This window comes from Podarcis liolepis, assembly GCF_965112155.1.
Source record: "Podarcis liolepis genome assembly, chromosome: 8".
NCBI lineage: Eukaryota > Metazoa > Chordata > Lepidosauria > Squamata > Lacertidae > Podarcis > Podarcis liolepis.
In genome coordinates, this window is record NC_139560.1 from 15,768,507 (window position 1) to 15,783,789 (window position 15,283).

The 15,283-nt window shown below is 43.7% G+C and overlaps 1 protein-coding gene and 1 long non-coding RNA gene across 6 annotated transcripts in view; one reads left to right on the forward strand and one right to left on the reverse strand.

Moving 5' to 3' along the window:
- The window catches only part of LOC310713284, a 326,468-nt gene that overhangs the window by 278,065 nt on the left and 33,120 nt on the right, over positions 1-15,283 (forward strand). The window lies entirely within an intron of this gene.
- COL14A1 (collagen type XIV alpha 1 chain) overlaps positions 1-15,283 on the reverse strand; it is a 132,410-nt gene that overhangs the window by 35,161 nt on the left and 81,966 nt on the right. For all 5 annotated transcript variants that reach the window (XM_083516442.1, XM_083516443.1, XM_083516440.1 and 2 more), the window contains 6 exons: positions 14,314-14,478; positions 10,684-10,722; positions 8,371-8,509; positions 3,651-3,793; positions 3,228-3,337; positions 2,841-2,999 (listed from right to left, as the gene is read on the reverse strand). In XM_083516442.1, the coding sequence (XP_083372568.1) occupies positions 2,841-2,999; positions 3,228-3,337; positions 3,651-3,793; positions 8,371-8,509; positions 10,684-10,722; positions 14,314-14,478 (755 nt within the window). The remainder of the gene's footprint in view (positions 1-2,840; positions 3,000-3,227; positions 3,338-3,650; positions 3,794-8,370; positions 8,510-10,683; positions 10,723-14,313; positions 14,479-15,283) is intronic.

The window sequence follows — 15,283 nt, forward strand, 5'->3', positions numbered from 1 at the left end:
AGGAGCAGCAAACCCATGGCTGACCCCGGTGAAAACGGACTAGACATCCGCCTGGCTTGGAGAAGACATGAGCACATCTGCGGGTTTACCTGCCTGAACCATAGAAAGCATTAAACCTTTGGATCCTTGAATTTGCATCATAGAACACAGGCTTTATTAATGTTTAGGATAACATTGTAACTGATGTAACTGAGTGTAAATTACAGAGCTGTGTTTCAAAATGCATGCTTGGGGACTTACATAACCACCAACCAATTCACTTGAAGGCAACCAGCATTTTTCTGTGGGTGTAGATTTTGCTATCTCATTTATCCTTCATACAGTTCTGATTCTCTTTAACAAAAGCCATCATTTCTTTCTTTTTCTTTCTACAAAAGGCCCTTTAACTGCAACTTTTTATAAGTTCATCTTTGTCTTTTGCTGTTGGAATGTAGTCACAAAGGTTGTTTTGTTCAATTGTTCTGTGAGGCCTGATGTATTCATTCCCATATTTAAGCCTGAGGCCTGAAAGCAATTCTTCTTCTTCTTCTTCTAGCATAATTTTGGGATAAATATTCCTGACAGGTCAAGAAGCAGTAGGTCCAGTGCTTTTTTTTCTAAAAAAATATGTTTGGGGTACTCTCATTTTCCTACTCATATTGAACTACTGCCCCTCAATAAGGCCAAACTTAGATTCACAAAATGTTTAGGGGTATGCACACCCCTGCGTGCCCCCAGAAAAAAAGCACTGAGTAGGCCTATTTTGAGTTTTTGTCCTATTATGTTTAATGGAGCTTAGCTGCTCAGGAAAGGTCAAAGGCTATGGGTAGATTGTCCAACTTTGACACAAACCCACCTCTCCTCCTATAGCTTCAGCTTATTTCATTCTCTAATCCCCAGAATGCAATGGTACTGTTCCTGAAGACATTTTTGGGGATGATGAATGGGAGATCCAGTCTTGATAAGAGAAGGAGGGTTTGGTGTCTTGAAAAAGGATGATATCAAATCATTTGGAGGAAACAACAGTATAAGGGCAATGCTCTTCTTAGAATCACAAGTTTATGAACACAACTTAAGAACTCATTATCAAGATGATGGTGAAGAAGCAAGAGGGTCATCCAGTGTCCCTTTGCAAGAGGGTAGCAAGCCAAGACGTATTTGCAATTTTGATAAAATTGCTCACATTCACCACAATATGGACTCCGTACTTAATGAAGTTCAATCTGTGAAGGCCTCCAAAGCAAATGACTTTCAGTCTTCAAGGCTTGAGGCTGTTAACAAAGGTGCTTGGGAAGTCCACCTGTATGCTTAACCCTTTCACTTCCAACAAGTCGGTGTTTCAATGGGTCCAGGAGAAGGTAAATGTCTTGTTAAAAGGGGCTTATACCACTTTCACGAAAAGAATCCATAATTCAGCCACCACTGAAGACCCTAACCCAGTCCCCAAATAAACTATTGTTGTTATCGTTTAGTCGTTTAGTCGTGTCCGACTCTTCATGACCCCATGGACCAGAGCACGCCAGGTACTCTGGTCTTCCACTGCCTCCTGCAGTTTGGTCAAACTCATGTTGGTAGCTTTGAGAACACCATCCAACCATCTCATCCTCTGTCGTGCCCTTCTCCTTGTACACTTAATCTTTCCCAGCATCAGGGTCTTTTCCAGGGAGCCTTCTCTTCTCATGAGGTGGCCAAAGTATTGGAGCCTCAGCTTCAGGATCTGTCCTTTCAGTGAGCACTCAGGGGTGATTTCCTTCAGAATGGATAGGCTTGATCTTCTTGCAGTCTACGGGACTCTCAAGAGTCTCCTCCAGCACCATAATTCAAAAGCATCAATTCTTCAGTGATCAGCCTTCTTTATGGTCCAGCTCACACTTCCATACATCACTACTGGGAAAACCACAACTTTAACAATACGGACCTTTGTTGGTAAGGTGATGTCTCTGCTTTTTAAGGTGCTGTCTAGGTTTGCCATTGCTTTTCTCCCAAGAAGCATGTGTCTTTTAATTTCGTGGCTGCTGTCACCATCTGCAGTGATCATGGAGCCCAAGAAAGTAAAATCTCTCACTGCCTCCATTTCTTCCCCTTCTATTTGCCAGGAAGTGATGGGACCAGTGGCCATGATCTTAGTTTTTTTGATGTTGAGCACCAGTGATTGACATCGCCATTCTGGGCATTGTGCTCAAGCAAGTGGTTGCCACACAACTCCAGAAACAATTAGATGGGACTAGTTTTCTAGATCCACCTTGATCAGGTTTCAGGTTTGGTTGGGGGGGGGGGAGAGATGGAAATGGTCCCATGGGATGACTTTCACCGGGACAGGGAGAGCATGACCCTTAACATGCTAAGGATGATTGTTTTAGATTCTCAGCAGCTCCCATTATCGCTGTCCATGGTGCCCTTCTGGCGAAACTGTTCAATGTGGGTGTTGTAGGCATCAATGTATCTAGGCATGGGATCATCCCTAGCATGTTAAGAACTTATTAAAAAGATTACAGATAGGTAGCCGTGTTGGTCTGCCATAGTCAAAATAAAAAAATTCCTTCCAGTAGCACCTTAAAGACCAACTAAGTTAGTTCTTGGTAATACCAAGAACTAACTTAGTTGGTCTTTAAGATGCTACTGGAAGGAATTTTTTTATTAAAAAGAGTTTTCCTGATACCCAAGGCAGATATTTAAATCTTCTCACTGTCAGCTTTCTATATGAGCCAGAATTTCTCAGGCAAACATTTCTTTAAATAACCAAATAGCAGCTTTTTTTCTCATTGCACGCGTTACATCATGAACATTATATTAATATGGCAACCCTTTTAAAAAAAGAAAATGCTCTCTTTTAGCTCGAAACACCAAGCTGCTTCACTTACTGGTACAGAGTTGTCCCTTGGCCCTCTCGATCGAACCATTCTTCCCAGTACCTCTATCCCATCAGAAGAAATATTGCCTGCTGCATTGATCATCTTCTCACCCACTTGTTTGCAATCAATCACAACTTTAGCTGTAGTTTTGCTGATGACAACATGCAACTGAGGGAAGAAAATTATGTGTTTAATACCAAAAAGAAAAGAAAAGAAAGCCCAGGAAGATACATATAGTTTTTTTATAAAATCAACAACAGATACACCTCCTAATTCCCCATTTTAGCACTACTTTCGGTAGAGACAAAGCAAAACCAGAAAAAAGTATTCAGAATATTATCACTTCTTTTTACACGATCACATCCTTTCCCCCCCAAATGTCTCAGCAATTCTCACCTTATGGAAACTTCCATAAAATATTTTCTTTATATCAGGTCCTTCAAAAGTGACAGTCTGGAATTCACCTTTGTAGTCGTAATTGAAGAAAGTCAATGTTTTGCCACCATCTGTGGAGCGTGAGACAGAACATGTTTCAGAGATATATGCTTACAGTGTTTTTTAAAGGAGGAACATCAACTTAGATACCTTTGAGTAATTTATTTTCTTTAAAGACTTCATCAAAATGATAAAATAGGAAATAGAAATAGGTTCTCGTAAAAGGGTGTGGGAACAATGGACAGGGGTACAGGTTATAAGTTTATTTTGGGGTGTGGCAGGGAATTCAGTGATGGCTTCCTTCGTCTCCTTGAATGGGAAGGCAGAATATAAACAAACCAAATCAATCAATCAAGGTCCATGATAAAGACACAATGAACATACTATCCAAAATGACTCCAACCAGTGGCTCATATTCTTCATTCAGAATCTCCCAGAGAGCAAACGGTTCCTCGGGCGTTTCAGGGAGTATACGGAAGAGAAACGTAATGGTATAATCTGAAGGAAGTCCCTCTGGGTGTAGATATCTGTAAAAGGAAAATAAGGCTCCAGAAACTGATGTCATCACAGGAAATGGGGTCCTGAAAGCACACTTCCACCCCACGCCCCAGTCGTAATTGCTCCTATCTTTTTGAATTAGCACTTCTGAGGTAAATGGAAAGAACCAAAGAGCACTAATTTCAAACTGCTGCTTTTTTTACTGTTAGGTTTGTTGCTAATTTTTGTGGTTTATATCTTTTATTTGAAAGCCACCTTATGTATGATTTTATTATATAACGATGCATGCATGCATGCATACGTACATACACTCAACATGTACATACCAAAAAGCAAACATAGTTTGAAGAAGAAGAGTTTGGATTTGATATCCCGCCTTTCACTCCCTTTAAGGAGTCTCAAAGCAGCTAACATTCTCCTTTCCCTTCCTCCCCCACAACAAACACTCTGTGAGGTGAGTGGGGCTGAGAGACTTCACAGAAGTGTGACTGGCCCAAGGTCACCCAGCAGCTGCATGTGGAGGAGCGGAGATGCAAACCCGGTTCACCAGATTATGAGTCTATCGCTCTTAAGCACTACACCACACTGGCTCTCACTAGTTCTAGTGAGAACTAGTTCACACTAGTTCTCAATGCATTTGTGATATGGCCCTTCGCTGATCACCTGGATGACAAAACCAGAAGGTTATGGAAAAGAAGACTGCTGCAGATAGGAAGTCTACTCAACTGAGCTTAGAAAGCAGTACAATGCTCTCACTGGCCTCATTCCAAAACGTGTAAACTAGGGAGCCTACGGTATTCTCAGTTTTACATATAACCACCTATTTCTCCTTTAAAACTTTTAATTAAATGACCTGGAGGTCTGACTACAGTAGACTTGCCTCTTCTAGTTAAGCCACCCTTAAGCTGTTAGAAGATGAGTGGCCGACTGCCGCAAACTTTTTTATAATTATATTTCTGATGTCATTTCACACATCTTGAAACTGACAGGCAGAAAAGAGTCTAACCACATTGCAGCCTTCAGACTTGCTCCTGTGGGGCAATTTCATCTCTTCAGGATGACTCCAGAGGAAGTGGTTTGAAGAGGGCAGCCAAGAAGAGATGCTTAATGCCTTTGCTGAAGCGAAGCCTATGATACAGTAACCGCATTTCATAGGATTTCATTTCCTCCTCCAGTTACTTGACAGAGACCAACCAGAGAGTTACTGTGAGAGCTATCCACCTCGTGCACAACCCAAGACTCAACACCACTTAAGCAAATAAAACATCAAGCACAGCGTTGCGTCCCAGGTAGCATTTGCCGCCGTAGGGTTGAATTTGAACCCGTTGTGTTTCTCTGCAAGCACTGGAACACAGAATCCGAATTTCAGCGCAACTAAGCTGCACATGCCTAATCAGGTACGGCCGAAACTCAGTGGCAGTAATTTGTTCTCGCATGAATAAAGCAATCTTTTGTCTTGCTCTTACCTCAGAGGTTCAGAGGATCTTTCAAGAACATGTTTTTTAACAATGAATTAAACATATAAGACAGGGGAAAAGGCATCTTGTGAAAGGAATAAAGACATTTCTTACTGTCTTTAACTCTCAGCTTGGGGAAGGCTGAAATAAGGGCTGTGTGCGCAGTGCCAACCTGTTTCGTTCCGGCTAAGCATGACTTACATTTGAAAAACAACATGGCATGCTCTACAGAAGGGATGGGGAAATATTTTCAGCTTGAGGGGCACATTTCCTTGTGAGAAACTTTCCAAGGTCTGTTTGCCGGTAGTGTGGGGGACCAGAGGCAAAAGTGGGCAAAGCCAAAGGCAAAAAGACCCAGGCCTGTCTCTTAACCTTTGTACACTAGGCTACATTTCTGTCACACGAAAGCCAGAGCCTTCTAAACTCCAAAACACGCACACCCTCTCCATCCAGGCCAACAAGGAGAATTATCACAATCACATCTAGTCAAGGAAAAGGAGCCACGCAAGGAGGGCGCAGAGCAAGATCTGTAAAGGGTGGGGCCTGAGGAGAGAGAGGGTGGCCTGGGGAGCAGGTGTGTCCTAGGGAGAGTTCTGAAGGCCACGTTTGGGCCCAGTCCTAAGGTTCTTCACCAATGCAAGTGGTCTTGGGCAGGATTCACCTAACAAGCCTCGTCTGTGGTAAAGATTTCTGCTTGTGAAGAAAAACAACCCCGCAAGGACTTTTGCGGGGAGTGGATGGTCGTGGAGCATACCCATGGTCCTCACTGGGACAGGATAATACTACTACAACAACTACTACTACTGCTACTAATTTATTTGTACCCCGCCCATCTGGCTGGGTTTCTAAACAGAACATTAAAAACACGATAAAACACCAAACATTAAAAACTTCCCTAAACAGGGCTGCCTTCAGATGTCTTCTAAAAGTCAGATAGTTGTTTATTTCCTTGGCATCTGATGGGAGGGCGTTCCACAGGGTGGGCGCCACTACTGGGAAACATTAAAAACTTCCCTAAACAGGGCTTTCTTCAGATGTTTTCTAAAAGTCAGATAGTTGTTTATTTCCTTGACATCTGAAGGGAGGGCGTTCCACAGGGTGGGCGCCACTACCGAGAAGGCCCTCTGCCTGGTTCCCTGCAACCTCATTTCATGCAGGGAGGGAATTGCCCTTGGCGCTGGACCTCAGTCTCCGGGCTGAAAGACGGGGTGGAGAGGCTCCTTCAGGATGAGGCCATTTAGAGCTTTAAAGGTCAACACCAGCATTTTGAATTGTGCTTGGAAACGTACTGGGAGCCAATGTAGGTCTTTCAGCCACATTGGGATACAGCTTCCTCCCATATGTCTCCTGCATCCCCTGAAATTGGCTCGAGTGTGGGAGCAGGAGAACCCAGAGAACAGTGAACAGGGGGAGGGGAGGGGAATATTCCATCTGGCAAGCACAAATCATTGTGCAGACAGAACAATTGGAAGTGTGCCATGTTGCACCCACCCTGTAAGTTCCCACTTCTTCCAGCACCGAATGCCACGTTACAATCTGTGCTCTCCCACAAGCCTTGCCTTTTCTAATCACCACCATTTTCAGAATCCACACATGGGTTGAGTTAGCTTTATCTCTCCACTTAAGCAGCGTGCTTCCCTTCCCAAGTTAAATCCTGCTCTTGGACTCAACTTTCTCTGAAACTCAATATGCTCCTCTCTCGTGTTTTCAGCACTCAGCCCTCATGCCAGAGTGTGACACATGACGAGGGGTTTTAATGAATACAGATATATATATATATGTATTAAGGGGCAAGCACATTGGTTTGGCCAAGGTAAAGATTAATACTGGTAACATTCCAGAGGCAGTCCGGGCAGACTTGCGTTACAGGAGAGATGCTTACTGTAAATGTTTGGAAGGAGGGTTCTGCCCACCACTTCTTCTTGGGAAGCAAGCCAAAGCTTGGTTCAAGAATAATAATACTATAGCTAGATGCCCTAATTCAGACAGCTCCGAGAACAGTGCTACTCACAGACCTTCCACTCAACCCCTTCCCCTGCCAATCAAATGACTGACAGGAGGCAGGAATGTGACATCTGGAGAACTAAGGAAATCCCCTCTCGCCAGTAGTGGGGAGGGATTGTGCCTCCCAAGCAGATTTTGGAATTGGGATACTTATTTTATAATCAACCAGGTACACTGGGGGGTGGAGAGAATTCCATAGATCTAGAGAAACTTGCATGTGATGGGGGAAATTCTGCACATGGAAATGTATTCTGTTGTGCAGAAGATCTTGCACTTGATTGTGCTCAGAGATGATAAAGCTGGGAAACACTGAGTAAGTAACACACAAATAAGTAACTCACTACCATTCTGCATTTTCCTGAACTGCAAGGTGCTGCAGTTTCTTCATTTCCTCTCCCCAAAAACACTGTCCTGTTTGCTTAGTGAGATTGCTTCATTTGCATCCATAAAAACCCTCACCTTTTCACCAGTGAAAACATTTACCGCCATGCCCCCAAATAACTTGAAACCTTTGCTATTTTTTTGTAATGGTTAAATACCATACAGAGCTTCTGAGATGGCCCAAAATAGATATTTTGCTACCTGAGGCAGAAACTCAAATGTCACTCTCTGTTACTCCAGAGGGTCTTCCAATCATTCGGAGCAGATTTTGGGAGTGCACGATGTTATCTACTGAAGTTCTCACCCTGGACCAGCAGGGGGATACTGTAGATAGTTATGCAAATAAGGGATCGAAAGTGACGTTTAGTGTTTGGATAGTTTTAGAAAATTGTTACAGTTACGTTGTACTGGAGCTCTATATAAGCAGGCTGACTGTACCCTTCAGTTCAGTTCTGTTCTGGCCTGTGAATAAACAAGAGCTGTTTGAAGAATCGCTGTGTCGTCTGATATGTTCACCCACATCTTAACACACAGTGAGGCTGCAGAGGGAGGAGAGGAAAGAAAAGCCCCATGGGATCTCACTCACAATTTGTCACCCAAAATCTGAGCTTGAGGTGGATCTGAGCTCTTGCCTAATGGTAGGGCCTGCTCTTACAAATCCAGTATTCAGATGCAGATTTAGAAAATGTTGCTATGGTTTTGCTTCCATGAGCTTTGGCTACAATTACACCAACATATTTTAAGAATACATCTAGAGTTCATACTTGGTTGGCTGGGAAACCAAAGCATCCTTATGCAGTCTGTAGCAGGAGTAGGCATTAAATGTTCCAGGCTCCATAGAAACCCCTTCCACAGTTGCAAACTCTTTTTCCACCAAACCAAACATCTCCATCATTTTGAATCCTGAAAAACATAAGACGTGTCGCTGACTTCTCTTAATGTGGCTTGGGAGTGAAAATGACTGAAGATTTATACCACCGCTAAGTTTACTAGCATGGGCACATTTCCCTGGGAACTTTCATATCAGAAAACCCTATAAAATAATGTAAGAAGGTGGTCGTCAGCTTGCTCAAGTGTCATATGTTTTAATGGTGCTTGAAAGGAAAAGTGGAAAAGGTTGTCAGCTAAAAGAGATTGACGTTGCATGGTGCTGAGTCAGGCCATTGGTTCAATTAGCCCAGTACTAAATTCTCCTCCAGCTGAAAGCTGCTGAACAAAATGGCAGGAATTGGCGGCGGCGGCATCCATCTGTCCAGAGAGACAATGGAGTGCGCCTTCAGGGGACGAAGTCAAACCATTGCATTAGAAGCACTGAAGTGACTTTCTAAGGTATATAAGTCTGGGCAGCATGTATGGAGGTCCTGGGCAGCCCAGACGACAAGACCCCTCTCTCAGCCTCACTGATCCGGTCCAAAGGGATGCGAGCAATACATTTGGCACCAGCTTGGCTTAAGGAGTTGCTGGAAGAAGGCGTACAAAGCATCTGACAGGAATTAAACCTTTTGAAATCCAAAGCATGAGCTCTAGAGAATGCATATTTATTTATACTGCTGTAAGTTGAGCAGCAGCAGCAGAAAACCCATGGGGGGGAAAAATAGATTTGCAATAGAACCATTATGGTCTTTCATAGCTCAGGTTCTCCAATGGAGTTTGTGCATAAGAGGCCAGCTTGGCCCTGAGAATGAAGTATTTAGGTTGGAGACTTTGTTCCAAGGTGCTTAGTCTTCCCGAACTCTCCTATGTGACCTTGACCAATCATTGACTGCATTCGGTGTAATGATAAACTATAGTTTATTGGTACAGGAATGAGTCTCATGCTCATGTTCTCTGCCTTCCCTGCTCCTGCAGTGTAGCTCTAAAAAGGCTGGAAGATTTCAGTTCCGTCTTCAATTAGCCCCAGTTTAGTATTACATCTGAACCCTGACTGTGAGTACTCTTGACTATGATTTATTGAAAGAAGACAGCTTCAGAGTTGGCTTGTTTCAGCAAACTATAGTTAAAACGAACCACCAGTTTGATCAGTATTGGACAAGGTGCTAAATTGCAACTAGTCAAACGTAGAAGCAAAAGCTTCTGATCTCCTCAAGCCCTTGCCAAAGGGGAATAGAGGAGAGAGGAGAACATGAGCCCAAGGTTTGCCCAGACACGTTCAGGCAACCATCAGCCATAAATCATTACTTCCAATGAAGCTGCTGTCTCTTATTATCTGAGCCCAGCAGTAATTTCCTAACTAGATTTGTTGCAAGCTGAAGTCCTGTAGAGTGTGAGTGTGTGTGTGTGTGTGTGTGTGATGCCATGAATGATTGACATGGCCCTGGCAGAGTGTGCCAGACAGTCTCATTATGTGACTACCCCTTTTAACAGTTGAACAATAAACCTTTCCAGAGCAGTAGTATTTTTAATGTATTTTTAATTTGTTGTTGGAAGCTGCCCAGAGTGGCTGGGGAAACCCAGCCAGATAGGCGGGCTATAAATAATAAATTATTATTAATTTGTTATATACTGAGCTGAATCCTAGAACAAAAGGATCCAGAATGCAGCAGTATAATTGGTCCGCAGGAGCCACCCAATCCAGCTCCAGGTGGAAGTGAATTAGAGACCTGATTGGCCTGCAGGAGCAGCCAATCAGGCTTCTGGAGGAGGTGAATCCGCAACCTGACTGGAGCAGCCCAGAATTAGCCAATCACGCGGGGCCCATTGTGTAAATAATGTATAATATATTGCTAGACTTTTGGGGAAAGTTCCATTCATTGCTACTATGAGCTCAATAAAGAGCATGAAATTCACACTCGACTCCAAGTATATTTCAAAATTATTAGTAGTAGGCATGTCAGTTAGGGAAGTATCTGCAAATGAGAAATATATTTCTTTAAACAATTAACAGAAGATGAAGAGTCCAAGGGAGTGTTAGGGAAGCAGATACAGCAAGGTCTGCTCCTGTCAGTCTCTCCCCACTCCCAGTTTCACGTGTTTAAATTTGTGCTTTAAACTTGTAAGCACCCTTGGGTGCCTTGGCAGGAAGGCAATATAGAAATGCAAATGAAGGAATGAAGAAGGAATGCATAGAAATACTATACCTGCTAGGCTGTTGCCATCTTTATAAACCAATGGGCAAGCTGCAAAAAGGAAGAAGAGAATATCTTTAAGCCTCGAAAGAGAGAAAAAAAAATGTTGGCTACACGACACATTTCTAAATGGAAACCAAAATCTGTGCTATGAGATCAATAGACACCAGGACCTTGATGTGCAGTAAGACCACATGCATGCACACACACAAAACAAAAACCCCAATGAACATCTAACCTCCAGTAAACAATGATAGTTTTACACTGTTGGTTTTAACTTCAGTCTGCAATAGTATTGTTTTAAACTAGTTTTTAGCTACCGTAATTTTACTATTGTGATTCACTCTGGGCTCCCTTTGGGGAGGAAGAGTGGATTATACATTTTAATTAAGGAGCAATAAAAAATAGTAAGTGCTGTGGGGAATCCTCTGTTTTCATTCTAGTCCCTGTTAACTGTGGAAAAACAGTGCCTCAGAAACATTCCAGGGCTGTGGTTGTCACGACTCCCTTGACGCCTTCAGGTTCAGATGAGGAGGCTGCTCCTTCCCCTCCTCTTGTGGCAGAGAGAGCACTGTTGGAGTCTGGGCATGACCAAAGCCACTGCCTGGGGTGGCTGCACAGGACTCAGTTGGAGAAGAGGGTCTGACACTCTCTCCCCAGACAAGGCAACACGTCTGGAGAAGGAAGAAGATGCACCCACCCAAACATTGTGCCCGCTTGCATCCCACGGGAATAGAGATTCTCTCACGTAAGGGCTTTGTGCCAACCTAGCTTTAAAGGTTGGCAGGTGAGCATGAATAACTTGTGCAGTCTCGACACTGAGGTCCAGCTCCAAGGGCCTTCTGGTAGTTCCCTTCACTGCAAGAAGTGAGGTTACAGGGAACCAGGCAGAGGGCCTTCTCGGTAGTGGCACCTGCCCCGTGGAATGCCCTCCCACCCATCAGATGTCAAGGAAATAAACAAATATCTGACTTTTAGAAGACATCTGAAGGCAGCCCTGTTTAGGGAAGTTTTTAATGTTTGATGTTTTATCGTGCTTTTAATGTTCTGTTGGGAGCCACCCAGAGTGGTTGGGGAAACCCAGCCAGACGGGCGGGGTACAAATAATAAAATTATTGTTGTTGTTATCACTGATCTTGGACTCGTGAACCTCGACCCGTGCTCCTAGACCAGGCTCAAGAGGGGCTTGTTCCCCATAGCACTTGAGACCAAGGCAGTATACCTGAAGGAGCGTCTCCACCCCCATCGTTCAGTCCGGACCATGAGGTCCAGCTCCAAGGGCCTTCTGGCTATTCTCTCCCTGAGAGAAGTGAGGTTACAGGGAACCAGGCCTGAAGAATTTGGAGCAAATGATTCAGCAAAGGAAACACAGCCCAGAATAACTAAGGAGATAGTACAAGAATATTTGGCTAGATTAGATGTATTCAAGTCTCCAGGGCCAGATGAACTGCATCCAAGAGTATTAAAAGAACTGGCAGATGTGATCTCAGAACCACTGGCAGTCATCTTTGAGAATTCCTGGAGAACAGGCGAAGTCCCGGCAGACTGGAGGAGGGCAAATGTTGTCCCTATTTTCAAAAAGGGGAAAAGAGAGGACCCAAATAATTACCGGCCAGTCAGTCTGACATCAATAGCAGGGAAGATTCTGGAACAGATCATTAAGCAAACAGTCTGTGAGCACCTAGAAAGGAATGCTGTGATCACCAATAGTCAGCATGGATTTCTGAAAAATAAGTCATGTCAGACTAACCTGATCTCGTTTTTTGACAGAATTACAAGCCTGGTAGATGAAGGGAACGCAGTGGATGTAGCCTACCTTGATTTCAGCAAGGCATTTGACAAGGTGCCCCATGATATTCTTGTAAAGAAGCTGGTAAAATGCGGTCTTGACTATGCTACCACTCAGTGGATTTGTAACTGGCTGACTGACCGAACCCAAAGGGTGCTCATCAATGGTTCCTCTTCATCCTGGAGAAGAGTGACTAGTGGGGTGCCACAGGGTTCTGTCTTGGGCCCGGTCTTATTCAACATCTTTATCAACGACTTGGATGATGGACTCAAGGGCATCCTGATCAAATTTGCAGATGACACCAAACTGGGAGGGGTGGCTAACACCCCAGAGGACAGGATCACACTTCAAAACGACCTTGACAGATTAGAGAACTGGGCAAAAGCAAACAAGATGAATTTTAACAGGGAGAAATGTAAAGTATTGCACTTGGGCAAAAAAAATGAGAGGCACAAATACAAGATGGGTGACACCTGGCTTGAGAGCAGTACATGTGAAAAGGATCTAGGAGTCTTGGTTGACCACAAACTTGACATGAGCCAACAGTGTGACGCGGCAGCTAAAAAAGCCAATGCAATTCTGGGCTGCATCAATAGGAGTATAGCATCTAGATCAAGGGAAGTAATAGTGCCACTGTATTCTGCTCTGGTCAGACCACATCTGGAGTACTGTGTCCAGTTCTGGGCACCACAATTCAAGAAGGACACTGACAAACTGGAACGTGTCCAGAGGAGGGCAACCAAAATGGTCAAAGGCCTGGAAACGATGCCTTATGAGGAACGGCTAAGGGAGCTGGGCATGTTTAGCCTGGAGAAGAGGAGGTTAAGGGGTGATATGATAGCCATGTTCAAATATATAAAAGGATGTCACATAGAGGAGGGAGAAAGGTTGTTTTCTGCTGCTCCAGAGAAGCGGACACGGAGCAATGGATCCAAACTACAAGAAAGAAGATTCCACCTAAACATTAGGAAGAACTTCCTGACAGTAAGAGCTGTTCGACAGTGGAATTTGCTGCCAAGGAGTGTGGTGGAGTCTCCTACTTTGGAGGTCTTTAAGCAGAGGCTTGACAGCCATATGTCAGGAGTGCTCTGATGGTGTTTCCTGCTTGGCAGGGGGTTGGACTCGATGGCCCTTGTGGTCTCTTCCAACTCTATGATTCTATGATTCTATGATTCTATGATTCTAGGCAGAGGGCCTTCTCGGTAGTGGCACCTGCCCCGTGGAATGCCCTCCCACCCATCAGATGTCAAGGAAATAAACAACTATCTGACTTTTAGAAGACATCTTAAGGCAGCCCTGTTCAGGGAAGTTTTTAATGTTTGATGTTTTATTATTCTTTTATATTTGTTGGAAGCCGCCCAGGGTGGTTGGGGCATCCCAGTCAGATGGGTTCAAATAATAAAATTGTTGTTGTTGTTATCTTGGACTCGTGAACCTCGACCCCCGCTCCTGGACCAGGCCAACCCTATGCCTTGCGAGAGCTCTGAGACCGAATTGGCTCCTTTCCTGCTGCCTAGTCTGTACCATTACTCTGCTTCAATAAAAGCCACTTCCTTACTTACAAGTAAGAGCATCTGCTGTCATGTTTTGGAGCCAGGGCAGCAGCGTGGAAACAACCCTAATCTGAAATGTGACAGGAACCACATTCTGCTGCATAGGTTTGATTGCAAAAGGATCGCAAAAAAGGTGAAGTTCATAATTGTTCAGCAGCTTTTCCTTCGAATGCACAGAATTCAACTGTTACTATCATACTGCAGGAGTATCATACACTATCACAGTTAGCAAAGCATCGTTTTTATACACTGTTCGGGTAATAAACAGAAGCAGATAAAAATGAAGTCTTAATCGCTAACTTGCTGATGCTGTCTCGCAGACAAAAGTGATCAGTTCATCTTCAATCTTCTTAAAGGCATCAAAGTCGTCCACAAAGAAGACATGCCTGTCACTAGGCTTGCTGCCAATGTTAACCAGTTCTGAATAATCAGCATCAGCTACTCCAATGGCAAATATGCTGAACCCTAGGTTGGAGGGAGAAAAACACAAATTTAAAAAAGCCTCAGATGCAACGACCGTTCTTCCTCTTGCGAATCTTTTAACTAAACGCAGTACGGAAAAATAAAACCAGTTTTCTCCATCGCGCACCAGAAGGCACAAATTCACTTCTCCACCCCAATAAACAACACCAGATTACTCTTTCAGCACTTTCATAAAAGGACTCTCCCTTTAGCCAGCCAAGAAAAAGGAATTCTCTCCCTTCAACCAGCCAAGTTTATTTTAGGAACAGAAACTACGTAGTGTGTCCAACAGACAAAGAAGCACACAGATTAATTTCCCTTTTTTCTTTCAATAACGTATGACCTAATTCTAACACTTGCTTTGCCAACACACCAATCCTGAAAGTTAGGGTGTCTTGACCATTGTGCCAACACAATGCAACAGACTAGGGGCTTGAGCCGTTGGTGCACTGAACCCACCATTTTATTTTATTTTTAAATTGGTGGATGCTAGTTAATAGCCCATGCCCCAGATACAGAAACTACAGCGTCAGAGAAGAGAAAGAGACCTGAGACTCCAATAATTGCAGCATCTTCTGCATTTTATCCCACACTAGCAAAAATCACTGACATAAATACGTTGAGAATGCTCATTTGACTCTCTCTACCTGACTTTTATGAGAACACCTATAAAAGTGACAGGTAGGTAGCCGTGTTGGTCTGCTGTAGTCGAAACAAAATAATTTTTTTCCCTTCCAGTAGCACCTTAGAGACCAACTAAGTTTGTCATTGGTATGAGCTTTCGTGCGCATGCACACTTCTTCAGATG